Here is a 26452-nt window from a genome sequence, read left to right as displayed (position 1 = left end):
CCAGCTTCCTCAAATCCCATGTTGCACTCCCTCACAGCCCAGAAAGCCTTGTGTTCCACCTCTACTGGAAGGTGGCAAGCCTTTCCGTATACTAAGCGGAAGGAGCTCATCCCAATGGGTGTCTTGTACGCTGTCCGATACACCCAGAGCGCATCGACAAGTCTGGTGCTCCAGTCTTTCCTATGAGGCTTTACTATCTTCTTCAAAATGCACTTTATTTCTCTATTAGATACCTCTGCTTGCCCATTGGTCTGGGGATGATAAGCTGTTGCTACTTTGTGAACTATCCCATGCTTTTTCAGTAGTCCTGCTAGTCTCCTGTTACAGAAGTGAGTACCTTGATCACTCACGATTGCTCGTGGTGATCCGAAGTGACAAAAAATATGGTTTCTAACAAAGGAAACAACAGTGTTAGTATCATCAGTGCGGGTAGGAATTGCTTCCACCCATTTAGAGACATAATCTACAGCTAACAGTATATAAAGGTAACCACCAGAGTTTGGAAATAGACCCATGAAGTCAATACCACAAACATAAAAAATTTCACAAAATAGCATAATCTGTTGGGGCATCTCATCCCTCTTGGATATATTACCAAACCTTTGGCATGGGGAACAAGATGTACAAAAAGCAGCAACATCTTTAAAAAGAGTAGGCCACCAGAATCCACAGTCTAAAATTTTTCTAGCTGTTCTTTGAGGGCCAAAATGTCCTCCACTCTCAGAAGAGTGGCAGGCCTCTAAAATGGACTGAAATTCTGATTGGGGCACACACCTTCTAATTACCTGGTCAGCACCACACCTCCATAAATATGGATCATCCCATATATAATATTTGGACTCGCTTTTCAGCTTGTCTCTTTGATGCTTAGTAAAACTAGGAGGGAAAGTATGGCTAACTAGATAATTAGCTACAGGTGCATACCAAGGAACTACTTCAGATACTGCATGCAAGCTATCAAATGGAAAAGCATCATTGATAAGAGTGGAGTCATCCTCAATGTGCTCAAGGCCACTCAAGTGGTCTGCCACTAAATTCTGGTTACCACTCCTATCCTTAATTTCTAAATCAAATTCTTGCAACAACAGTATCCAATGTATTAGCCTTGGTTTAGACTCTTTTTTAGCTAATAAATACTTTAGAGCTGCATGGTCTGAGTACACTACCACCTTAGTACCAAGTAAATAGGCTCAGAATTTATCCAAAGCAAAAACAATAGCCAAAAGCTCTTTTTCAGTGGTGGTGTAATTAGACTGAGCAGCGTCTAAGGTCTTAGAAGCATAAGCAATTACAAAAGGGTCCTTACCTTCGCGCTGAGCCAGCACCGCTCCTACTGCATGGTTGGAGGCATCACACATAATCTCAAAAGGCTGGCTCCATTCTGGTCCTCTCACAATCGGAGCTTGAGTCATGGCGATTTTCAGCTTATCAAATGCTTGCATGCAATCCTCACTGGACTCGAACTCAATATCTTTCTGCAGCAGTCTGGATAAAGGCAATGCTACCTTACTGAAGTCCTTAATGAATCTCCTGTAGAAACCTGCATGGCCAAGGAACGAACGGACTTCCCTCACGGAAGAGGGGTAAGGTAAACTAGAAATGACATCTACCTTTGTTGGATCTACAGAAATACCAGTATTAGACACAACATGTCCTAGTACAATACCTTGTTTTACCAAAAAGTGACATTTTTCAAAATTCAATACAATGTTTGAACTAACACACCTGTCTAATACTCTAGCCAAACTATCCAAGCAAAGGCTAAATAAATCACCATAAATGCTAAAATCATCCATGAAAATTTCCATACAGTTCTCAATAAGATCGGAGAAGATGCTCATCATGCATCTTTGGAAAGTAGCCGGTGCATTACATAAGCCGAAAGGCATCCTTTTGCATGCATACATTCCAAAGGGACATGTAAAAGTAGTCTTTTCCTGATCTTCAGGAGCTATATGAATTTGAAAGTAGCCTATATAACCATCTAAAATGCAGTAATGGGATTTACCTGACAGGCGATCAAGCACCTGATCAATAAATGGCAAGGGGTAATGATCCTTGCGAGTGGCTTGGTTGAGACGCCTGTAATCAATGCAAACTCTCCATGAATTTTGTACTCTAGTTGTTAGGAGCTCTCCATGCTCATTCTTTACTGTTGTTACTCCAGACTTTTTGGGCACCACTTGTACTGGACTGACCCATTCGCTGTCTGAGATGTGGTAAATGATATCTGCTTCAAGTAGCCTGATCAGTTCTTTCTTGACAACTTCTAAGATGGTGGGATTCAATCTTCTTTGGGGTTGGCGGATAGGCCTTGCTCCCTCTTCTAAGAATATTCTGTGCTCACAAACTTGAAGGCTGATGCCTACTATATCCGCCAAACTCCACCCAATTGCTTTCTTGTATTTTCTCAGCACACTGAGCAACTGCTCCTCCTGTTGGGAAGTGAGTTCCCTTGCAATGATAACTGGGAACTTCTGATTATCCTCAAGGTAAGCATACTTGAGGTGGGAAGAAAGGGGTTTTAATTCCAATTTTTGCTCATGGCCATGCTCTGGATTATCTGGAACTAGTGATAATGGCAAAGTATTCTCATTGTGTTCAGAGGGTGTCCCCACACTTGGACCTTGCTCCATGTACTTCTCTTCTACTTCTTCTTGGTGAACTGCAACTACAGTTTCATCAATAATGTCGCACTGGAAGATGGAATGATCTTCCGGAGGGTGCTTCATAGCTTCATTCAAATTGAAACTCACTGCTCTGCCATCTATCTCAAAGGAGTAAGTTCCTGAGAAGGCATCTAGCTTGAACTTTGAAGTCTTCAGGAATGGTCTTCCTAGCAGGATTGATGATGGTCTTCCTGAGTCATTAGGGGGCATTTCCAAGATATAGAAGTCAATGAGAAATGTGAGCCCCTTAATGCTTATCAGCATGTCTTCAGCAATTCCAACCACTGTAATAATGCTTTTATCTGCTAACACAAAACGAGCTGCCGACCTTTTTAAGGGAGGGAGCCTCAAAGCATCATATATAGACAATGGCATTATACTAACACACGCTCCTAAATCACACATGCAGTCAGAAAATATTACACCCCAATGGTACAATTAACCATGCATGGACCTGGATCACTACATTTTTCAGGTATACTTTCCATTAAAGCAGATATAGAACTACCTAAAGAAATAGTTTCTAATTCATTAATTTTATCTTTATGTATGCATAAATCTTTCAGAAACTTTGCATATTTAGGTACTTGTTGAATGACATCAAAAAGGGGAACATTTACCTCAACCTTTTTGAAGATTTCTACCATTTTGGGATCAAGTTCCATGTGCTTCCTGGACTTCCTTGCAAGGTGTGGAAATGGGATAGGAATGGCGCCACTTGCAGCTTCTGCATCCTCTGGTGCTCCATTCTTTGGCTGAGCTACTTCTTCTTCAACCTTGTCTTGTACTTCCTCTTCCTCTTCAGCATCTTCCACTTCAACCAAGTCTTCAACTGGGGCATGTTCTTGTGAGCTTGGCTCCTCTTGGTTCCTCTCTGACAGTGTAGTTCCGGACCTCAAAGTGATGGCATTAATGCCACCTTTGGGGTTAGGTAAGGGTTGAGAAGGAATTTCACTAGAGCTTGAAGGCTGTTTGGTGGGAGTAGGTAATGAATCTATCCGGGAGACGAGAGCTTGTAAAGTGGCATTCAGACCATTTAAAGTAGAGTTCAGTGTAGTCTGCGTGTCTTATTATCCTTGTGCAAGAGAACGAAGCATCTCGTCATTCGATGAGGAAGGAGGATAAGTGATCTGAGGGACCTGTTGTTGGTTGTGCTGGGGTCCTTGGGACTGCCTTAGGTGAGGTGCTCTGTAAGGTTGGTTCTAATTCTGCTGTCTGTTGTTGTTATTCCACCTCTGATTTCCATTGTTGTCTCTGCCTTCTCTGTTATAGTTGTCCCTTCAGTCATTGTTGGAATTATCTCTCCAGCCCTGGTTGGAGTTGTCCTGCCACCCTTGGTTATAGTTCCTACCTTGGTTGTAGTTATCGCCTGTTGATTGTACCCTTGATTCAGGCAGTCATAGAAGTTATGAGTAGCTGCCACGGTGTTGTCTTCTTGTTGGAGCTGCGGGCACTCATCAGTGTAGTGACTATAATCAGCACAAATTTCGCATACTCTTTGGGGGACCAACTGTTGGCTTTGTTGTGGTGAGAGAGGCTGAGTTTGTTGTTGATTCAATTGCATCTGCTTCAGTAGGTTGGTCATTTCATATATAGCTTGTGTGACGGCAGTAGTCTCACTGCTAGAGGAATCCTCTGCAATAGCCTTTGAGTGGCTGTTCCTGTGCCTGTGATTTCGAGTGGACTCAGCTAGGTCACTGATCAGTTGCCATGCTTCATCTGCGGTCTTGTACTTTTTCAGAGAACCATTACTAGCACCATCCAATGTAGTCTTATCCCGAGGCTTCATGCCTTGAGTGAAGTAGCTGATCAACACCAGCTTGTCAATCATGTGATGGGGGCATGCGTCCAGAAGGTTCTTAAAGCGCTCCCAGTACTCATAGAGAGTCTCTGATTCACCTTGAATAATGCAGGAGATCTCTTTTCTCAATCTATTTGTAACTTCAGCTGGAAAGTATTTTTCCAAGAATTCTCTCTTGAGCGTATCCCAGTTGGTAACAGTTGCTTCAGGTTGGGAGTAGTACCACTCCCTTGCCTTTCTATCAAGAGAAAATGGGAAGGCGGTTAGCAGAATAGAAGTTTCATTTGCACCATGACGCCTAACAGTAGAACAGGCTGTCTGGAAATCCCTGAGGTGCTTGATGGGCTCCTGAGCAGGTAAGCCATGAAACTTGGGCATCAAGTTGATTAGTGCAGTCTTCAGTTCAAAATCTACAGCCAGATTTGGATGACGCACTTGATACGGTTGCAGTGTAAAATCTGGAGCTCCAGCTTCCTGGAGAATAATCCTCCTAGGTGCTGCCATATTATCTGCACATGAATCAACTGAATCAGTAGTAAAAGAGCTTGTTTCTCTCTCAGATGGCGGTTCAGATTCACCCTCAGATGAGACTCAAATGCGGCTAAACTCAGATCAGGCAGTGAACGCGTCATTCAATGAGAGAAACATATAGCTCATGGTAATAAATTAAAATAAAATACGCAAATAAATAAAATAAAAATAATTACACCAACTAATAATTTAGCACACAATTGCATCACCACGAGAACGGCGCCAAAAATTGATGGAGGTACGGGAGTCAGCCAATTAAGAAATTATAATATCAGAACAGCATTGCGAGTATAGTTCTTAACCAGCTGAAATTCGCTCATCAATTTAGAAAGGTTGTCACAAAATTAGAATAAAAATACTGGGAGTATGAGTCCCAGGTCGTCTCCCAACAAGTTGCCAAAAGGGTGCTAATTTATTAATCAGAAATTTTTCGAGAAATTTTTTAGAGTTGAATGACAGAAAAATAAATAATTGTAATTTAGTGCAAGGAAAATTAGAAGAGATTTATATATTCAAAATAAAAAGCCTTGACTGGGGGAATGATTAATTGGAAGTTCTATTCTTGTTGGAATTCTCTCAAGTGTAGTATAAAGAGGTTGTTGTTTTCACTTAGTTAACCCTTACTAAATAAAGGAAAGTCAAGTGATTGAGCTAGCTCTTATTCGCAAATCCTTGTCCTGTCCCTTGGGAAGGTCTAGCGTTAGTAAATAGAGAATTAGCCAACAACTTCCAATTTAACTAATCACTTGAGCATTCCAACTCAAGTGTCTCCTCTTAATCAACCCCCATGTCAAGTTGGGAGTCTACTCCATCAACATGGAAATCACTTGCATAGAATTAAAAAGGGAATAAAAGAAAGATATGATAGACAATAACTACAAATTAATTAAAAATAAGAGTATCCTTTGCATTAATAAATTCTAAAAACAATCCAATTGTAACTCTAAACAAGAATTAAGAATATGGAATAATAAGGGAATAAGAAAACAAACTAGAATAGTAACTTCAACGGAGGTGATGACTCTCTCAATATCCAAAAGCAAAGCATAAACTAGAAATCTATGAATGTAAAGAAAAACCTAGAGGAAGAGTAGTTTTTCTCTCTAGATTCAGATCTAAAACTAAAAACTATGCTAATGAGAATGTGTGTTGAGTCTCTGCATGTTTCCTGGCTCTAGTTTGTGTTTCTGGGCAGGAAACTGGGTCAAAACTCGGCCCGAAATCGCCCCCAGCATTTTCTGTTATTTCTGCAGATCGCGCATGTCACACGTACGCGTCATCCACGTGCACGCGTCTTTGTGCAAACTCCAATCCACGCGTACGCGTCAGGCACGTGCACGCGCCGCTGCAAAATTCTCCATATCGCGCGCTCGCGTGAGCCATGCGTGCGCGTCGATGCTCGCTAGTTATCTTCTTAGTTTCTTGTGTTCCTTCCATTTTTGCAAGCTTCCTCTCCATTCTCTAAGCCATTCCTGCCCTATAAAGCCTGAAACACTTAACACACAGATCATGGTATCGAATGGTATAAAGGAGAATTAAAATACACAAATTAAAGATTACTAGGAAGCAAGTTTTCAACCGTAGAATAAAACTAGGAAGGAGTTGTAAAATCATGCAAATCATATGAATAAGTGGACAAAGACTTGATGAAACCACTCAATTGAACACAAGATAAACCATAAAATAGTGATTTATCATTGCTTCAGCAAAAAAGAATAAAATCATCTGCAAAGCAAAGATGAAAAAGGCTCGGTCCATCCTTACTAATGTGAATAGGTCTCCATTATCCATAATCAACTGCAGCACTGATGAGTTGAGATAAACACTCCATGCGTAAGACAAAAATATAGAGAGATAAATGATCACCTTGACGGATTCCTCTAAATGGGATAAATTCTTCTAGGGTATTCCCATTCCACAAGTCCCTCATCAAAGCAGTTAAAATGCAAGTACAGATCAAATCTATCATGTGAGAAGGGACACCAATATCCATGAGAGTATTCTTAATAAAGCCCTACTTTAATCTATCATAGGCCTTTTTCAAATCTATCTTAATAGCCATCCATTATTTTTTAATCCTTTTTTGCTCTCATAGAGTGGATCACTTATTGAGTAATAATGATATTGTCTTAGCTATGCCTCTCCATTAAATTCTTTACCCTTCTACCCGCATTCTTGTAATGACTTTATAAGAAGCATTATAAAGACTAATAGGCCTCATTTGCTTCAAATTTGTTACCAAATTTCACATATCAGGACCCAGAATTTCTCAATTAGTCTAGTAAGAAATAGTTTGGATGTCATCTCTCCCTGGTGCCTTGAAGCCTCCCATACTAAAAATAGAGTTCCTGATTTTAACATGAGACACATTAATACTTAAAGAATCAATACCAGATTGACTAAATATAGGAAAAGCATGATTAAGGTATAAGGGATATCCGAAAGATTATCTGTATAAAACTTGAAATAAAAATTTGTAGCTATCATCTCAAGACCTTATTGATCTGAGATCTAGTTGTCATTGTCGTCTTAGAGAGCCTCAATCTTATTCCTTTTCCTTCTTGTCATAGTAGTGCCATAGAAGTATTTAGTATTACGATTACCAAATTCAAGCCATTTGCATATAGACTTTTGGAACCAGAGCACCTCCTCCTATGAAAGAATTTTTTCATATTCCTTTCACAAATCAACCTGTAATTTCTCAAGAAAGCGGTTGCTATTTATATTAAGATTTGCATCTATCTCGTGAAGCCTTCTAAGAATTTTGCTTTACGTTTGCTAAATATTGCTAAAAATATTGTGATTCTACTATTTTAACACTTTTTAAAAGTCTGCAATGCAATTAATTCAAGAGTCCTCCGTATTCTAGCTCCTATTAAGAAGATTTTTAAAATATGGATGAGATATCCAAGCAGCAACAAACCTGAAAGGCATTTATCCTCTATTTGGAGAAGAGGCAAAAGTGAGAGAAAGATAAAGAGGAGAATGATTAGATTTCACCATGGGTAGATGCTTAATTCTTACTTTAGAAAAGGCTACTATTTGGGTTTCTAATTCGCGATACTAGCTTAGAAACATTCGCAGAGGTTCCTTTCAAGGAGATTGGGTTTTTCTCAACAATTTTCTCTATTTATTTCTGTTTGAGCTTGAAACTTTTGGCAGATAAAATAGGCCCAATTTTGGGCATCGCTATTTTTTTATTTTCTTGGGGTTCTTTCCATCTTTTGTTCTCTTTTAAATGGAAACATGTCCCAGATTTGCTTGAGCTTGCTTTGCCTTCAATCCAATTTGCATGACCACTTCTTCATGCGGATTATTTTACTTAGCTTTAGGCCTATTATACATGGCTACTCTCTTTTGTGAACCTTTAGGTTTGTCATTGTTGCACGTAGTATCAAGACTTTCCTCATATAACACATTAAATCTTGAACCTCTACCCAAAATCTTGTCTGGTTGTTCATTTATTTCTTCATTCAATTTGGGAGAATCAGCTGTCATAACTATGCTCTTTCTATCTGGAACATATCTTTCCTGCTTCCTCCTATTATAATGTTTGACCATCATTCAAGGCCCAAATTCTAGGGAGTCTTAGTTATAGCGAAACACATTCTTTAATTGTGTGTATCAATATTTTTTATATTTTTCTCATTGAGAATGGGATTCTGGCTGGGGTTGTCACCGTCAAACTCTTCTATTGTTTTCGATATTGTTGGATTATCCACTAGATTTTTGTTGATAGTTCTACTCTATGATCATACTTGCCATAGTTAAAACATATGAGATGAAGGTATTCATACTCAATATTGAAAGTGCTTCCAAATACTAAAATTCTGGAAATCAACTTTTTAGATAAGTCAATCTCCATACATATCCTTGCAAATCCGCCTCTTGAGTAGATAGAGGTGGCACAATCAATTTTTAATATGCTACCAATCGCTGATGCCACCTGTTATAATAAATGATAGTTGGATAATTCTATAGGCAAGTTTGGAATACAAATCCATACAGTAATCTTCTTGACTTCCTTCTCAAATTCAAGAAAAAAGGATCTCCATCTCTACACTATAAGATAATGCCCCGCTATCATCCATGGTCTGTTAAGTAGTGCATGGTTGTAATCCTCCTCATATGAAAAATGAACAAAAAAATAGTCACGATCTATGTCAATAACATTGATCTTATCTTTTTTGACCTAATTTCGGTTGAGGCATTGCTCCATGAATCCCAAACTTACTCTTTTGCTAAGAACTTTAACTATCAGAGCTGCTTTCCATAACTTGCACTATTAATCAAACTCCTCCTTTGATATAGGAATAGCATGACATGGTTCAAATGGTTTGTCTTCCTTATCAGTCCCTTCATCTTTCTGATATCAGTCTCTCTATTTTTCTGATACCAGCAATCTTCGAAATTGGAAGCACCTTCATCAATATCTTTTCCATCCATTTTAAAACTATTTGTTTCAATCTCTGGTGAACAAGAAAAGAGTCATTGTACGATGTTTTCTGTATTAGACGCTAGTAGAGATTTAGTATCACCTCTCTTTATGATCTTTATATCCTCACCATGTTAGTTTAAATCAATATATTTGTAAATTTTAATTTTTTTGTATTTTGTTAAACCAAATTTATCTCTTGAGTGAAAATTTTAGCAGATTTTTTGGAGAATTTTTTTCGCAAATAACTCTATTAATTTAAGAGTGATTAACTCTCACAGGTCTTACTTTATCAACATCTTTATTTTAAAAGATTTTGATCCTAATTTTTTTAATTTGAATTGTAATTACACCACCTATTAAAAAAATATTATAAAAAAAGAAAAAAAATCCACCAATTCACCAAAAGAGTAAAATCACTAAAATGATATACTAAATATACTTCATATCCAACCCGTTCGGGTAGGGTAGGCTATCCGACCCGCTGCGGGTAGGGTAGAGTACGGTCCGGGTAGGGTAGGATATGGGTTTAGGGTGTACCCTACCCTATCTTACTCGCATCTCATATATAACACATATTTTTTATAAAAATTTAGGTATATAATGAAGAAAGTGAGAATTGAACCCACAACCTCCCTTATAATGACTTACAATAAGTGAACAACCACTAAACTAGTTAATTAATTTAATAATTTAAAGCATTAGTTTTTTATTTTTTATATTATTAATATGTATAAAATTCAAAATGATTGAATTTTATATTTACTTTAAAAAAATTTGATATTTTTACGGATAGAATAGGGTAGAGCCCTATTCATAATACAAGAAAAATCTTGCAAACAAAAATAAAAGATCAGAATATTAAAAATGTGAATATCCGACGCTAACAATATTTATCTCCTAGTTGTGCTCACTAATGTCAGAAGTAGTATTTTTGAGCCTTCACTTGCACAACAAGTGTCTCCTACTGCTCCCTATAACTCAACTCCCCACTTTTCAATTCCTCTCTCTCTCCCCACTTGCTTAAGAGGTGGTGAAAAACTGAAAACGAAAACCCAAGACACCAACAACCAACAACTCAACCCCAAAAAGAAGAAGAAGAAGAAGAAACATGTCTTCCCCAAGCAAGCGGCGAGAGATGGACTTAATGAAACTGTTAATCCTCAATTATTCTCTCTCTTTCTTCTTAATTTCATTGAAGTTTCAATCTTTTTCTAATTGGGTCTCACAAAGTCTCATCCTTTTCTTTTAATAGGATGATGAGTGATTACAAGGTGGAGATGATTAATGATGGAATGCAGGAGTTTTATGTTTATTTCGATGGACCCAATGAAAGTAAAATTCCATTCCTTTTTTCTTTCTTGTGTTTCTGAATAATGTTTTGGTGTTTCAGATAAAACATTCAGCTGATAAATATATGCTTTTGCTTTTTTTTTTTTTTTAAGAAATTCTTTTTAGGAGTTTTTCTCTGCTTAAAGCAATTTGACCATATATAGAACACAGCTCTTGGCGGCTGTGAATTTAGATTTATGGTAGCAACAGGGATGATACTTCTTCTTTCTTTCAATTGATTGTTCTGTGCATCTGTGAAGTCCACAAATAGATTTTGGGAAGCAACAAGTTTGTATTTTTGAAGGGGAAAAAAATAAAATAAAATAAAAACATAGCTTCACAAATAACAGTTGATATTGTTCTTATTGATTTCCCTTTTGCATAATTATTAAGTTCTTAGTCAGAAGATTATTGGTATGAGCTAGAGTCAGTGTTTTCTTATTTTTTACTCCTTTTTTTTTTAGCTATACTGATTACTGAATTTATCTATATATCTGCTGGTTTCCCTTTTGGTTATTGTTATATCCTGGTTGGTATTAAATGTGTAACCTTTGAGGAAGGATTTTATTTTATTTTTTCATTTTCAATCTTCTTTTCATCCATGTATGATGGCTTCTAGCAGGTCCTTATCATGGTGGTGTATGGAAAGTAAGAGTTGAGCTACCTGATGCTTATCCTTATAAATCTCCTTCTATAGGATTTGTCAATAAGATCTATCACCCAAATGTTGATGAGATGTAAGCATGTAGTAATGAATAATGATGTCATGGAAACTCTTTCTGTTGAGTAGTTTTCCTGACTATTAGTTTCAAGAAAGATTGCTTCTGATTTCGTTGGCTCGGATTATGACAATTTCAGGTCAGGGTCAGTTTGTCTGGATGTTATCAACCAAACCTGGAGCCCCATGTTTGGTAATGATTTCATTGAAATTTTGTGAGAAAATGTTGTGGTTTTGTACAGAATTGTATATTTTTAGGATTTTAGTTCCTTGTATAATGCACATGTCAATTTACATTCTTTTTTTTTTCCAGATCTTGTCAATGTGTTTGAAGTGTTCCTACCACAGCTTCTTCTGTATCCCAATCCATCAGACCCTTTAAATGGAGAAGCTGCCGCTTTACTGATGCGAGATCGAGCTAGTTATGAACAAAGGGTTAAGGGTATTGATACTTTTGACTTCTTATTTCCTTGAAATATGCATGTCTGGGATTAGTTTATTTGCACTTGTCCCTTAGCCTTATGCGCAACTGTTTGAATGCGTGGACGAATGCATAGTACATGTGCATGCACTCAAATAGTTATTTGAACTGCCTTTTGGCTTTCTCTTAGCTTTATTTGCTTATCTTAGAACAATAGCAACAACAAAGCCTTATCCACTAGGTGCGGTCGACTGCATGGATCAAACGACACCATTTTGCCATATCATATATCATGTTCACTATGAGGTTGTTTGCATATAGATTTTCTTTTTACCACCTCGTGTATGGCCTTTTTAGGTCTTTCTCTACCTTCCGCCACTTGTCTATCTTCTATCTGATCCACCCTCCTAACCGGGTACTTTGTCAATCTTCTCCCCACATATCCAAATTCTAAGATGAGATTGTTCCATATTTTCAACAATAGGTGTTATTCTAATTTTTTTCTCTTATATCATTGTTACTTATTCTATCTGAACATGTTTGGTCGATTATCCATCTCCTCATTTCTACCACCCTAAGTTTATGCCTATTCTCAACTTTTGTCGCCCCACACTTGGTTCTATATAACATAATTGGTCTAATGACAGTGCGATAAAATTTACCATTACGTTTTAAAGGTACTTTTGTCAGATATAAACCAATCGTACTTTGCTATTTTGACCAACTCGTTTGAATCCTATAGTTTACATCCTCCTCTATTTTTCTATTATTCTATATAATACGCCCAAGATACTTAAATCTCTTTATTTGTGATAGGGTGCTTTCTCCGATTTTCACTTCTTTGTTAGTGTTTTCCTTCTTCATGTCGAACTTACTTTCCATATTTTCAGTCTTATTATGGCTTATGTGCAAACCATTCCCCTCTAAAACTTCATTTGTGTATCTTTTTGAGACAAAAATTGGATAGATGGAGCAGGACATAACCTTTTAATGGAACTTCCTATATATAACGGCGACATATGCTTATTTTGTAACAATTCTGTTATTATAGGGGACAAAAAATGCTTAAAGCCTTAATAAAAGATAGTTATCAAAAGGATGGTGATGGTATGTTTGGAAGGTAGTTATCAAATTTCTCAATTGATTGAGCTAATTCTTTATATTTGTGTACTATAAGTTGATAATAATATCATGTCCAAATGTAGCTACATGTATGTATTTCTGCATTCTGAATCGATCTTCTTTGTGAGTTTACATTGCCAAGACTTGTTGTATTCCCCATAGTATATGTAATGTTGGGTTGTGGCCAGAATTCAACTAAATTGTAAATTTGAAAAGCAAATGAATCAGTGATTATCTCTTGAAGTGAGATTACCTGTCTTCTGTTGTCTATGTTTATCTATTACTTGAAGCCACTATCACTTGGATTTCCTTTTCTAGGCTTGAGTTCTTCATTGGACCAATTTAAGCATAATTTAATGGTCTTTAACTTTAGAATCAATAAAGTTCTTAATTTAACACTGTGTGTTCAGAGTACTGTGAGAAGTATGCTAAAGCTGAAGATGTAGGAGCTGCACCAGAAGAGAAATCAAGTGATGATGAGGAAATGAGTGAAGATGAATATGATTCAAGTGATGAACAGGTTGCTGGTAAAGCAGATCCTTAGCTACTTCATCTGATGCCCTGAATCCTGATTTTAACTTTATATATTTTATCTGTATATGATGTTCTAGTCCTGTTAGTTCAACCTCACTGCAATGTAATGAACTTGGAATTGTGGTCAAAGGGGGAAATCCCCCTTATTGTTGTTCAGTTTCATGTCAATGTAAATAATGTACCATTGATTTCCTGATGCAATCTTAGTTTCTTGTTGTGGCTCTTTCAAATTGATGCATTGTGCTTTTTAGCTTAGCATGGTACTACCATAATATGCACAAATACTCTTCCTGTAACTCATTTAATGCAATGTTCACAACTATTCATCTTTTGATCTTTGAAACTTGTAGAAAAGTCTTAAAACAAGTTGATTGACAATTGTTGTTTCTTGACCGGTGACTAGTGTCAATATAAGTGAACTAATTACTCATAACAGTCAATTGAACTCTTGCAATTCCAAGGGTTGCAACTCCCACAACATTGTCCTTAACATTTGTTAAGGGAAACCACATCTGAAATCATGATTTTATACCTTCACTGAACATTTGTGGATCAATGTTTAAATTCTAAATACTAAGATCAGTTATATTTTTGTTGAATATGGTGGAAGTGATAGGCTAACTAAACTTTATATATATATATATATATCAACTATACTAGATGTACACTAAAATTATACAAATACATGATAATTGATTTTGGTGTGCAATTAGTATTTTCACATTATTCACAAATAACATAATTGAAATCTATATACTCCATTAGTTTCAAAATAAATGTCTCAGTTTTTTTATTCAATTGTATTTGGACATAAACCACGCCTATACATTGATTTTACAATGTACCAAAAATGGCGAAAGAGACATTTAATTGAAATAGATGGATTATTAGGACGCCGGAACGCTGGGGAAAACATGACCTTGGAGAGTTGAATCCATGAATGGACTAATATAGACCAACATGTTACTATACAAGAGTTTCAGTAGCAACTATTTAAAGAAAACAATTCCTGCAAGATGCAGATTTATCCATACAAAAAACCTTTGCTGACCATTGTAATAATTTAACTCATTGAGGTAGCTAGAAAAATACAATGGAGGGTTTTACTCTATATTAACAGTTATTATGTGAGCTAAAATCTACCAATGGTAAGGGCCACTGAAACTCTTTTCTGAAACTAGTTGAGCACTATTTCCATTATCTACCATTATCTACCATCTTTGTCTCCTTTGAAAAATTATAATAAAAAAAATCTATGTATGGCTTGGTCTCCTCTTCCCACAATCTGTTCTTAGTCGCTTTACCGGGTTTGCCCAGCCAACCAACCCACCAGACCCATTTGACAGCTGATATGGCTGGCTAAACCGCCCTTGCACATTTGAAGTATGTTGAAACACCCTCGCATCCTTAGGAGTCGAACCTGACCCGGGACTTCTATTCTTACCCATACTGGGCGGTGAAACAGGACCGGCGGATGTGGTCCTAGGCTTCGCCAATAATTTTTCTCTGTCATTTCTTTTCTTCTTGCATACAACCAGATCACCTGGATGAACTAATGCAGAAGAATTATTCTGCTGATATTGCTCCCGGGCACTACCACTACCGCTTCCAGGTCTCAATTCCTTCTGCAATGGATGGCCTTTGTTCCTGGCTTTTTCGCCGTTAGACCCGGAACCACGGTTCGGAGCCTTTTGTTCAGGGCATTGATCGGTTTCCACATCATTTATTGTCCTTTGCCTCTTGCTTGGGCAAACATTTCCTTGCCTAGGGGATGTTATGGCATTGGAATCAATTTGGCCGGAGAAAGAAAGGGAACCTTTTGCTTCTGCAAAGTCCGTATCAGGAAATGCAATTTTCAAGATATCAAAAAAGAGATCATGAACCTTCCTTGCTTCAGTTCTTACCTGCAAATAATCATTACAGGGAATTTTAATAACAAAGCCAGAACAGTGAATCATTTTGTACATTATTATAGAATATATAGATAGTTAAGAAATCTAACCTCATATGAGTATCCATAAAATTGCATCGCACTCCTCAACATAAACTGCACATCAAACACAAGCTCCATTACTCCATTATACTCCAATGCATCAATCTGCTGCTCAATCTTTCGTAGATCCAACAAACTGTTCCCTGATCCGCCAGTGTACCCAGAATTCTCCATCCTCTTCCACAAATCTGATAGCAAAGGTACAATTTGTTGGCCTTCCTTGTCTATTCTCCTTTGGAATTTGCTAATTACATTTTTGCACTACAAAGGCATAAGTTACATGAGTAACATTTTCACAAAGGTATGAACATGTAAAGTAGCAATAATTAACTTCATAAAACAGAAGGTTTTATTAGAATATTGAAACTAAGTTAAAGTTAACTAGAGTTTCGAACTTGCAATCCCTACGGCAAGCTGTAAGAACTCCATTTTGTAAAAGCTAAACCATCACAGGTAGAAATGAAATCAAACACAGATCAGTTAAATGATACATACTCTTCTCTGAATAATTTCGGTCATCTTAGAGCCATGAGCTGAAGATCCAGCTGAGTTGATAGGCTTTCCTTCCCAACTTTCTTTAGGGTGTTCGCCACCATCCTCTGAAGGAGCAGACAAACAGATCATACGATTAGACTTAGGTGAGCCATGTAATTTGAATGAATTAGCTGCTTTCCTTGAAGGTAAATTTTTCTTATTTTCCAATGAAGATTCATCCTTATCATGCTTGCTGGCATTGTTGTCAACAAATGATTTTGATTCTCGGTCAGTCCTTGTTTGACCTTCATATTTATTGTCTGCAATAAGAGATGATTCTCCACGTTGAAGAGGAACCATCTCAATGCCAGATTTGTCCTCAGGCCTTTCGATGACAGGACGGTGTCGAACACGTAGACTACGTTTGCGTTTGATCTTGGGTTGCTGCAGAACTTGTTCATCCTCACCTTCATCACGATCATGAATCCAACTTCTACATTGTTGATGATCCATGTGAGAACCACCAGATATTGCAATTTCCCCTTCTTCTAACTCATCTACCTGGAAAAAGCTAACAAGAGATATTTTAATTTGAAAATAAGAGAGTACAAAACCCAGAAAATAAAAAGCCATGTACCCTTTTTGAAATGGAACTTGGCTTGGCATCTAATGCAGAGAGGGAACCAAATTTCCGTGAGTAAACTGATGGTGTCACTGTATGTGTCAATATTTGACTATCTAATGATGATCCTCTCGTACCAGCTTCTTCAACTGTGTGATTTTTAGCATTTTCTAAAGACTGAGGAAGTTCATATCCAGCATTAAAAGGTGGACCATGTTCGACTTGATCTTTTTCCATGGGATTAGCTCCATCACCCCCACTATGTACTTCATCTTCAAATTTTCCTATCTCCCCTTCATGTGCAGAATATCCATTTCTTTCCTCAGAGCTTTCTTCAGAGCACTCAATTATATCATCATCCTCCAACTCTTTATAATTAGGATGCTTTTTTCCCTTGGGTCGTCCTCTTCTCTTTTCAGAACCCAATTCACTAGATTCCATGCCCATACTACCACCAAATAAAATGTTCTTTGATGGTCTTTTAGATAAAGCAGCAATAGCAGCATTCACTTCTCTTGTGCTGGTTCGAAGCCATTTAGGCACCTCATCATGCCGTGTCATCTCTTCACTCCAATCCAGTTCTTCGTCCATTTGATCAAACAGTTCAACTTCCTCTTCACTTCTAGCAATCATGCGATTAACCTCCTGTAGTGACGGAACATTATGAACAGTTTCTTGATATCTTTCCTCGTCATGTAATAAAGTCTCCAAAGTTGAACGTCTTTCTTCATGTGTTGTTCTTTGATCAAAACGTCCAGCATTAATGACCTCGTCAGCCATGTCTATCTTATATTGTTGAATATTGTTCCTTATGAGGCTCTCAATAGATCCCATATATCGATCCTTACCAGCAAGTTCATCCTCCATATCAACAAGGCCTCCACTTCTCAATTCGTTCTCTTTCTGATGGCTAGAGATCTTGTCAACAACAGCCTCCATGTAGATAACCTTGACTTCCCTTTTTTGTCCAATCCGATGAGCTCTGGCCACAGCCTGCTCCTCATTTTTAGGATTTGGATCAGGATCGTAAATGACAACTGTGTCAGCAGACTGAAGATTAAGGCCTCTCCCAGCAGCTCTAATGCTAAGCAAGAAGATGAAACAGTCTGAATCAGGCCTATTGAAGTCCATTATTGCTGATTCTCGGTCTTCCAAACTTGTTGTCCCATCAATTCTCCTGTAAACTAGTCTCCGCCATTGCAGATAGTCTTCCAAGATGTCTAGGAGCTTTGTCATGGTACTAAACAGCAAAACTCGATGTCCAGTTCTTTGAAGTTTGATAAGGATCCTATCCAAAATCCACAACTTCCCACAAGATTGTACAATAAAGTCTCTATCCATAAATTCATCAAAAAATGGGTAATTAAGCATTGGATGATTGCAGGTTTTGCGTAGCTCCATGCATCTGTTATTTAAAGTTTTATAAGGCTTTGCCTGGTAGAGTGGATTCTTCAAAACCTTTCTTCTCTCATCCTCAGGATCAACACGAAGGGTGCCAGTGGATTTAACCCAGTCATAAATGGCACTCTGGACAGCTGACATTTTACATCGTAAAACTATGGAGACCTGCAATACAGAAATATGAGGGATGAATCACCAGATAAAAGATAAAAAATGAGACCAAGAGTATCAAAATCACACCTTTGGTGGTAGAGAGCCTTCAACATCTTCAACGCGACGCCTAAGCATGAAAGGCTCAAGAATCTGATGGAGTCGATGGATAATGATGACTTTCTTTTCTGTTTCAAGCCAATCATCCTCTGCATTTTGATTTGGACCTTCCTTTTGAAATGGTTTTGAAAACCAATCATGGAAGGCTTTCTTATTGTCAAAAACCTCTGGAAGAAGTAAATTTAAAAGTGACCAGAGTTCCTTCAAATCATTCTGTGGAGAAAATTATACCATTATTAATACTCTAAACAAGATTTGTATCACAACATGTATCTATGCGATTTATCAATATAAACTGACAGCTGCATGAACATATAGCATAGCCTGAACAGTGTAAGTGAAAAAGTCAAAAAGATCAACATCCTAATGACTTGGTTGTGTAGAGGAACACGAAGTTTGATACTGCTGACTGAAAGCTAGACACTACCATAACAATGCATATATTAAAAGAAAACAAGACAGACCTGCAAAGGTGTTCCTGTCAGAAGCAAGCGTCGTTGACAACGGTATCTGTCAAGATCGCGTGCTAGAACTGAATCCCTATCCTTCATTCTCTGTGCTTCATCAATTACGATATACTTCCAATCAACTTTTGAAAGCTTTGACCGGTCATACATGATGAACTCATAAGTAGTCACAAGGACATTAAATTTCATAGCCATAACCTCCTGCAAAAATGTAATACGAAAGGAAACTCAGAACTAAACATTAAAATAATCTTTTAACAGCAAATAGTAAAGTTGAGGTGCACTTACTTGAGAAAATAATTTTGATCTTGTATCCTTTGTTCCAACATAAAAAATGCATGACACGGATGGTAACCAAGTATGCAACTCACTCTGCATGATGAACACAAGTTTTCAGGTTGCAAGATACACACAACCAAAAAACGAAGTGAGTATTGTGGAAATGGAAGAGTTTGAAGTCCCACCTTCCAGTTAACCAAAACAGCATTTGGCACTATTATAAGATGTGGGCCATAGTTCCCTTTAAATTCCATCAAGTACGCAATTAATGCCATGACCTGGACAGACAAGAAATAACAAAAATAACAAAGAAAAACGAACAATATATCACAGTAAATATTTGTTCAGTACAGTTTAAATAACAAAACAATAAAATAAGTCATCTTCCTTGTATTACATAAACCCAGCGTAAAAACAGTCATACACAATAGACATTCTTCCTATTTTAAAGGACACAGCTAGAATAATCTGTCGTCACCAAGAATAAACATAATACTAACCTGAACGGTTTTACCAAGACCCATCTCATCTGCCAATATTCCATTTAATTTGTTGTTATACAAAGAAAGCATCCATTGCAAACCAACCTTCAGAATAACATGTCAATCCTTAAAAAATAACCATAAAGGCTATAAAAGCAATTACGAGGAATTTCATCAAATGTCAGAACCTACCATTTGATAGTCTCTCAATGTTCCAGCTCGTAACATGGATGGTTGTCTTACAACCCTTTCACTCACAGCATGAGCAAGGCTGTAATACCTGGTATGGCCGTAGCGATCAATAATTGTAACAAACCAGAATTAGATGTTTTATTATATGAACAATAACAGAAGGTTATAAAAGCATAGTTTAGATAAGCATCAGTGTGTTGAAAATTACCAAATAAAAGATGGGAAAATAGCATAGAGTTTGACAACACCAAGAATGAAAAATGATTTGACGAAAGAATAGTTTTGGCAAAACTTGAGACAGAAAAACAAATAAATAAAACTACACAAACAAAACTCACTTGTTGACAGATGAACTGTCTCTAGGAGTATTCATCTCTATAAACTGATTTCTAATCATCACTTCCTCTCCAGCACAAGTTGCTGCGACTCTGACTTCTTCTTCAGAAAGACCCTTTAGTCAGAAAACAAATCAGGATCAATTTGTTTAGAGAACAACGGAGGAAATTTCATTTTTCTTTTCCAAATTTGTTTTGAATCAACAAGGAAAGTAATGAAGCATGCCTGCAATCGTGCAGCAGCTGCAGCAGCTTTTGCTGCCTCCTCCACTTCCTGTTGGCTCTTAGCAGCTGTTATCTTACTTCCTAATTTATGTAGATATTCTTCAGTCTGGGTTAAGAAAGTTGAAAGAACAGCATATCTCTCTGCAGCATCACCCGGGATACTAATCTGCTGCTCCAGCAACATCTCCCTGTACCTATCAACATCATTGTTTTTTAAGGCTTCCATCCTTTTGCTCCTGTCATCATCCTTACGTTTCGCGAATTCTCTCAACATCTTCTCGTGATACTTGGCCACCCCCCGGTTGCGAGCAGTCCGTGCGTCACGAATGCCCCAGTGTGCTTCAAGAAGCTTCTTGCGCCAATTGAATATAGATTTCAGTTGCTTCTCCCTTAAAGCTTTCTGTGATGCCTGTACTTGTCTAGCAAGTTCCATACGCTGACGTTCGCACAACTTAACAAATTTCCTATATGGCCTATCTGGCATTGCCATTATCTCTTTTTGATGTTGATCAATCTCATCCCTTAAACGTGCCTGTAGATCTAAAAGGCGAAGCTTTTTTTCTTCAATTTGCAACTTCAACACAAGATCTGGCCTAATTCTTTTCCTATCTAAGTTAACTGCCAGTAAACCCTCAATCTTCTTTAAATTTTCTGTCCTTTTCTTGTTAAGGACTTGCACACCTTCATCATAAAGAAGCTCTTTCACATCATATGCCAGTGACAAATTATTATGGTTTAGCATCATTGATGAACCAAAGGAATCGTGTTTCCTGGTGAAGAAAGGAAAATCAAATAGTGGTCCATGATATTTTCTGGTGAGGCCCACATCCTTTGGCTGCGGAACAGTGCTTGCTTGTTCAGTTTTATTATTTTGCAATTGTTCAGAAACAGAAGCTTGGGCTGCAATAGCCTTTCCCCTATCTAACACCGACTCATTTCTAACAGGTATTTGTCTAATTCCATGTTCACCTTCCTGGTCCGACATAGCAGAGCAACCAACAGATTGTTGCTCTTCCTTTCCAGCAGGTTCTTTTATCACCAAAGGCATAGCTTGCACATGTATTGTTGTTGTGGATTTCTCATCTCTAGCAAAGACTTCCTGCTTTGAAGAACCCTTTGCATTAATAGATGAGATAGATTGTGAGTCCTTGGCAATGGACTCCATCTGCTTTGGCTGTTCTGCCACAGTTACTTCTGATTGGTCTTGATTTTGCCCTCCTGCAGAAGTAACCGGTTGCTGCACTTGTGAATCAAGAGGTGGTGGACTGATGGCCCGAAGAAGTTCTTGGGGAAGAGTTCCTTCTCCTTTCTACCAATCAACAGCAACAGAATACCAGTAAGCACAATCTATCTATAAATATTATACATGGAATACTCCTACTTATGAAAAATAGGCACCAATTTTCTCAATTTGGTAAACAAAAAGACTGGGTGCTTTTGCTCCTAGATTTTAAATGCAAGGATGCTCTTGACAGCATCTCATGGGGAGCTTTGCAAAGCTGACTTATGCTCTCTAAAACCTGAAAGACTAGTAAAATATCAGAGCTGATTCATGTTGACTACAGATATTTTACATTTTAAGAGCAACTTTATATATATATCCCAAATGATACTAGTGTCTTCTACTTATGGGAGAAATTTTAGCAACTCTGAAAAAGCATTACCAAGCCAAGCCATAGTATCATACATCTTCTCTAGGCCTATATAAATAGCATATATAAACAAGGCAACCAGCCTCAGATAGAATGAAAGGGAAGCAGAGGTTAAACCTTCAGTCGTCTAAATGCAAGTATCTGAGCTTTAAGAACATGAAGCTGTTGTTTCGTAAATGCAGTTCTTTGTTGAGGCATCTGAGATGGTGCCCCTTGATATTTTGAATGATTTATAGAACCCCCTTCGTTTGACAGACCTCCATCCTGAACAACAGATTGATTTGATTGCCTGATGTGCTGCATCTGCACAGGTTCTGAACTAGATGATGAAGTTTTTGCATTCAAAGGATGATCTGCACCTAGGTTTAAGCTTACAGAAGAATGCTGCGGATGCATAGAAGACATTCCATTTTTAACTGCTGATTGCCTCAAAGAACCTTGCGAGTCTCTGCCATGAAGATTGAATTGTGCCAATGCAACTTCACTGGAATTTCCAGCAATACTGGCATTAATTGGTGGGCCAAAATGGTTAGATAGACCTGTCTGCTTTGCTTTAGCAGAACTTGATTGTGCAGAAGCATCATTAGATGAATTAGTATGTGTTGTGTTCTCACTTGCAACTGTTGGAGAACTAGCCTGTGGGTTTGAAACACTGACTGGTAATGACTGAGTACCAACATTAGTATCATTTGCCTTTGGTTGTGGAACTGTTCTTGATTGCATCTGCGGAATGAGCTGAGCCATCTTAAGACATCTTGAAGGATCAGATAAATTTCTTGCCCATGCCTGCATAGCCTGATATTGAGCAGTCTTAGTAAATGGTAATGGATCCTTCAACATATTTAGCATGCTCTGCTGCATTGGTGGTGCTTGCACAGGTGGCCTCATACTATTTCCCGGCATTAAGTGTCCAGTGGCTGGTCCTTGGGATGAAGGCTTTCCTTCACTCTTCTGATCAAGTGCTAGCTGCTGTCCTTGCTCCATCTGCTTTTCCCCATGAGCAAAATGTTCAGATGAATTCCTAGAGGACGATGCTTGGGATTGATTAACAGCTTGCATAGACATAAGGTCCTGTATTTTCAGATTTCCAGTATGCATGTCCTGATCATTCACAGATGAAGGGCCTGGGATCCCCATTTTAGATTGTTTCTGTGACTGCATTGCCAAAGCAGATTTTTGTTGAGCCTGCAGAGCATATTGAAGGTATGCTTGTTGGTAATTGAGCATTTGCCGGTCAGCAACTTGTCCCTGGCTGGAGCTCTGCTGACCTAAATCAACAAATTTTTGAGGCTGCTGAGGCATGGCATTAGAAGGTGAGAAATTGTTAGTCCCAAATCCACCTTGAAGCCCTGTTTGATATGCAAAAAATGCTTCACTTCCTTCTGGTTTTTTTAGCAATTGATGTGGAAATGACTGCATAAGAGTATAGTTGAGTAGAAGTCATCGTTCAGGAAAAAATATGATTCTTTCAAGAATGCATCAAAAGAAAAGATGTATACATGCCCTTAATAACAGAAATACTTGTTATAAGATACAAAGATACAGATAAGTAAACAAATACTTGTGAAAGTATAGAATTGGTCTACAACCCAATCTTTGACTTCACATCTTAATAACTAAGTGGAATGGAATGATAGAAATTTCATGCAGACTTATGCAGGCTACTATTGCATCAAAATAAATATGTTGAAACCCAGCAGCATCCTTTACTAAGTAAAATACCATGAAAGCAAAAGGAGACTATAGGTGTAAGTTATGACAGATTCTTAAGTATCATTACCACATAACATAAAGAAAGTCATCCATATATTGACTATTACAACATTAAGAGAAAGAAGTTGATGCAACGATGATTTTCCCATTAAGATTGCATTTGATAGAAAGCAATGAGTCAACAAGAAACAGACTGATTCCAATTAATAACTTCACACATGCTTTCACTAATAATAATAACAGAAGTAAGAAACAGCAGTAACAAAACAACTAAGCCAGAAGCTGACGAAACAGTACTTTTAGGAAGTTGGCAGGTGGGCTTGTCTGGTTGGAATCAATAAGTAATCAATGTTTTCTAACATAAAAAATTTACTGAACAGAGAGAAACAAAGGGCATGGTGGAAAATTTATCATTCTTGGTTAAGCAAACAGATTAATTTTCAACAGTCACACCTGAAAGGAAAACGGCATAGAGGGGAGTTCTTAACTAACTAAAGCAGAACACAAGCCCAAAAGCTTCTAAAAGGAAAATCCCCAGAAAGGGCAGTGAAGAAAATAGCACACTGCACATGTCTATAATTGAAACATCACACATGAAGCCAAAATAAAAGGCAAGGCCAATTTAGTACAAAATCCGAAGTGTACAGAAGACTTCATGTAGACTTGTGAATAAAAAAGGAAGGTTGACTAGAGTTGACAGTGACAGCAGCACACAATTGCACCAATCATTTCTAGGTTCAGTGCTCCCATTTCCATATTCTATTATATAAACAACGCTCTGAACAACTGAAAATCATTTAGCATGAGAAAAGGAAATTTTAAAAAGGAAAAAGAAAAAAAACATGCCACTAAAAAAATAACCAACCAACACAACTAACTAACTGAAGACTATTCTTCGGTATCTCAACCCAACCACCAAGTGTATTAAATGCAAAATTCTAACAGAAACTCTTTTTTTTTTCCCAACACCACACAACCTAGGAAAAATTAACATACTTGGTCAGAACCTGTAATCAGAGTACATGTGTGCTACCACCAAAACCATGACAGAAAATTCAACATAACCACCAAAATCTCACTTCAACCAATCAAAATCCACACCTGCCTAGAACCTATCTTCTGCTGCTGCTGCTGTTGCTGATGCAATGAGTCCAGGCTAAATTGGGAAGACGACGACGGCGATGCCGAAGCCGCCCGGCCAGCCGAGGGGTTCCGGCCCGAGCCACCGCTGCCGGCAGATTGCATTCAATCACCACAGAATTCAACACCTGCATCAATATCATCAAAATTACCAAAATTCAGATCACTTACACTGAAATCCAAAAATTAATAAATGTTGCAGCTTTGAAGAGATTATAAATGCAAAAACCTTTGTATCCCTCCAAATTTCAGGAAAGCCGCATTTTTTAACTGGTTTTTTATTCTTTCCCTCCGATCCCAACGTTCAAAAAATCAGCTGCATGCGCATTTTCTCTCTCTAGCCGCAGAAGCTACTGTTGTGTCACAAGCATTTTTCTTTCTCTCTCTAAAGTCCGAGACTTTCGGGGACCAATTGAGGACAGATCTTCCCTGCAGAGAAGCGATTTTGACGGAATCGGTGAAATCCGCTGTTTGCGTCACACGCGATTTCGGAAAAATAAAAAATCACAGTCAAACCCTAAGGAAATTTCTCAATTTTTTTTCTCTTTTTCAATATTTTTTGGTATTTTTGCTCTATTTTTTAAAATTAAACAAAAAAAATAAAGGGGTTTAATATATATTTTTCTTTTCTCTGACGGGTTGGGGAGTGAAGCGCTCATGTGCACCACAACGCCTTTTATATACCAGAATGAAAAACTACTCAGGGTAAATTGGTCAATTTGAATTGCTCTTCACTTTTCGTGAAAATTACAACTTTGTCCAATCCCCTAAAATTATTTACCCAATTATACTACAAGAGTACAAATATACCATATTTATCCGCATTCAATCCACAAATTCGATCCAATCTAAATATTAAAAATACAAATATTAGATCCAATCTAATCAAATGCGTTTAAATGAGTTATAGCTCAAATGGTATAGTCTTTCCATACTCAATTAAGAGGTTGTGGGTTTGAGTCTCCTATTTTTGGTAAAAAAAAATACTTTTAGTGTGAATGGAATCTAAATTTTAGTCATATCTAATCTAATTCAATTCACTAATACTCTTAAACAAACTTTTATCTTAAATTAAATTTGATCTTTATTTTTAAAATTGTGTAAGTCACCAAACTTCTTAAAATTAATTATACAAACAGTATTGTTAATAAACGTCTCGTATTATTATTATTATTATTATTATTCAACCACACACGGTTAAAAGTAAAATATTATAATAAAAATATAATATTCAGGGCTTAAGATTTAGAAATTAGAGTTTAAAGTTTGCCATTTTTATTTAAATTGTGTTTTGTTTAAGAATAAATTATTAAAATAAGAGAAAGTCTCAGGACAGCATTTTTGTTAAAATCTGACCAGCACTTAACCATAAAAAAGAAAATGATTAATTTTATACCATTAAATATCATCTCACACCATTAAAAATATTAATGATAGTTACTTGATGCCTAAATATCACAAATTCTACTGGCTCGATGACCCCTTAGCACTCCTCTTAAAATTATATCCAAAAATTTATGTTGTTTACGAAAATAATCCTAAAAAATACGAACTATAAATAAGCATTATTAAATTAAATACGTCCAACAATAATAATTAAATATTAAATATATATTAAAAAAAAGTTGTAGAAATCAAATTTTG

The 26452-nt window shown here is 37.2% G+C and overlaps 2 protein-coding genes across 5 annotated transcripts; one reads left to right on the top strand and one right to left on the bottom strand.

Annotated features, from left to right (window-relative positions):
* LOC107635092 (ubiquitin-conjugating enzyme E2 5) lies at nt 10352-13889 on the top strand. The gene is made up of 6 exons (XM_016338465.2): nt 10352-10591; nt 10692-10771; nt 11391-11505; nt 11627-11679; nt 11800-11928; nt 13440-13889. Exons 1-6 carry the CDS (start codon nt 10548-10550, stop codon nt 13571-13573), a joined length of 555 nt encoding a protein of 184 aa, XP_016193951.1. The 5' UTR covers nt 10352-10547; the 3' UTR covers nt 13574-13889.
* Nucleotides 14492-25401, bottom strand: LOC107635093 (ATP-dependent helicase BRM). Of its 4 annotated transcripts, none has more exons than XM_016338467.2 (15): nt 25038-25399; nt 24665-24936; nt 22073-23368; nt 20305-21612; nt 20082-20194; nt 19744-19831; nt 19570-19656; nt 19255-19347; nt 19079-19162; nt 18788-18991; nt 18294-18536; nt 16668-18218; nt 16052-16591; nt 15566-15817; nt 14492-15467 (listed from the first exon to the last, which is right to left on the bottom strand). In XM_016338467.2, the coding sequence occupies exons 3-15, from the start codon at nt 23255-23257 to the stop codon at nt 14817-14819; spliced, it is 6399 nt and encodes a 2132-aa protein (XP_016193953.1). In that variant the 5' UTR covers nt 23258-23368; nt 24665-24936; nt 25038-25399; the 3' UTR covers nt 14492-14816. The 4 variants fall into 4 exon arrangements, with proteins under 4 accessions (XP_016193953.1, XP_020977490.1, XP_016193952.1 ...); XM_021121831.1 differs by having other exon boundaries at nt 24676-24936; XM_016338466.2 differs by having other exon boundaries at nt 24770-24936.

The sequence above is a fragment of the Arachis ipaensis genome, chromosome B04, assembly GCF_000816755.2.
Source record: "Arachis ipaensis cultivar K30076 chromosome B04, Araip1.1, whole genome shotgun sequence".
Taxonomy (NCBI): domain Eukaryota; kingdom Viridiplantae; phylum Streptophyta; class Magnoliopsida; order Fabales; family Fabaceae; genus Arachis; species Arachis ipaensis.
This window is presented reverse-complemented; position numbering and strand designations above follow the sequence as displayed.

Excerpts from the sequence above, each read along its gene's own strand:
- LOC107635092 (XM_016338465.2), top strand. The coding sequence starts at position 10,548 with ATGTCTTCCCCAAGCAAGCGGCGAGAGATGGACTTAATGAAACT. Across the intron at positions 10,772-11,390 it reads TTTCGATGGACCCAATGAAA|GTCCTTATCATGGTGGTGTA; the intron begins GTAAAATTCCAT and ends GGCTTCTAGCAG. Across the intron at positions 11,680-11,799 it reads AACCTGGAGCCCCATGTTTG|ATCTTGTCAATGTGTTTGAA; the intron begins GTAATGATTTCA and ends TTTTTTTTCCAG.
- LOC107635093 (XM_016338466.2), bottom strand. The coding sequence starts at position 24,913 with ATGCAATCTGCCGGCAGCGGTGGCTCGGGCCGGAACCCCTCGGCTGGC. Across the intron at positions 21,613-22,072 it reads TTGCATTTAGACGACTGAAG|AAAGGAGAAGGAACTCTTCC; the intron begins GTTTAACCTCTG and ends GTTGATTGGTAG. Across the intron at positions 15,468-15,565 it reads TTTATGGATACTCATATGAG|GTAAGAACTGAAGCAAGGAA; the intron begins GTTAGATTTCTT and ends GATTATTTGCAG.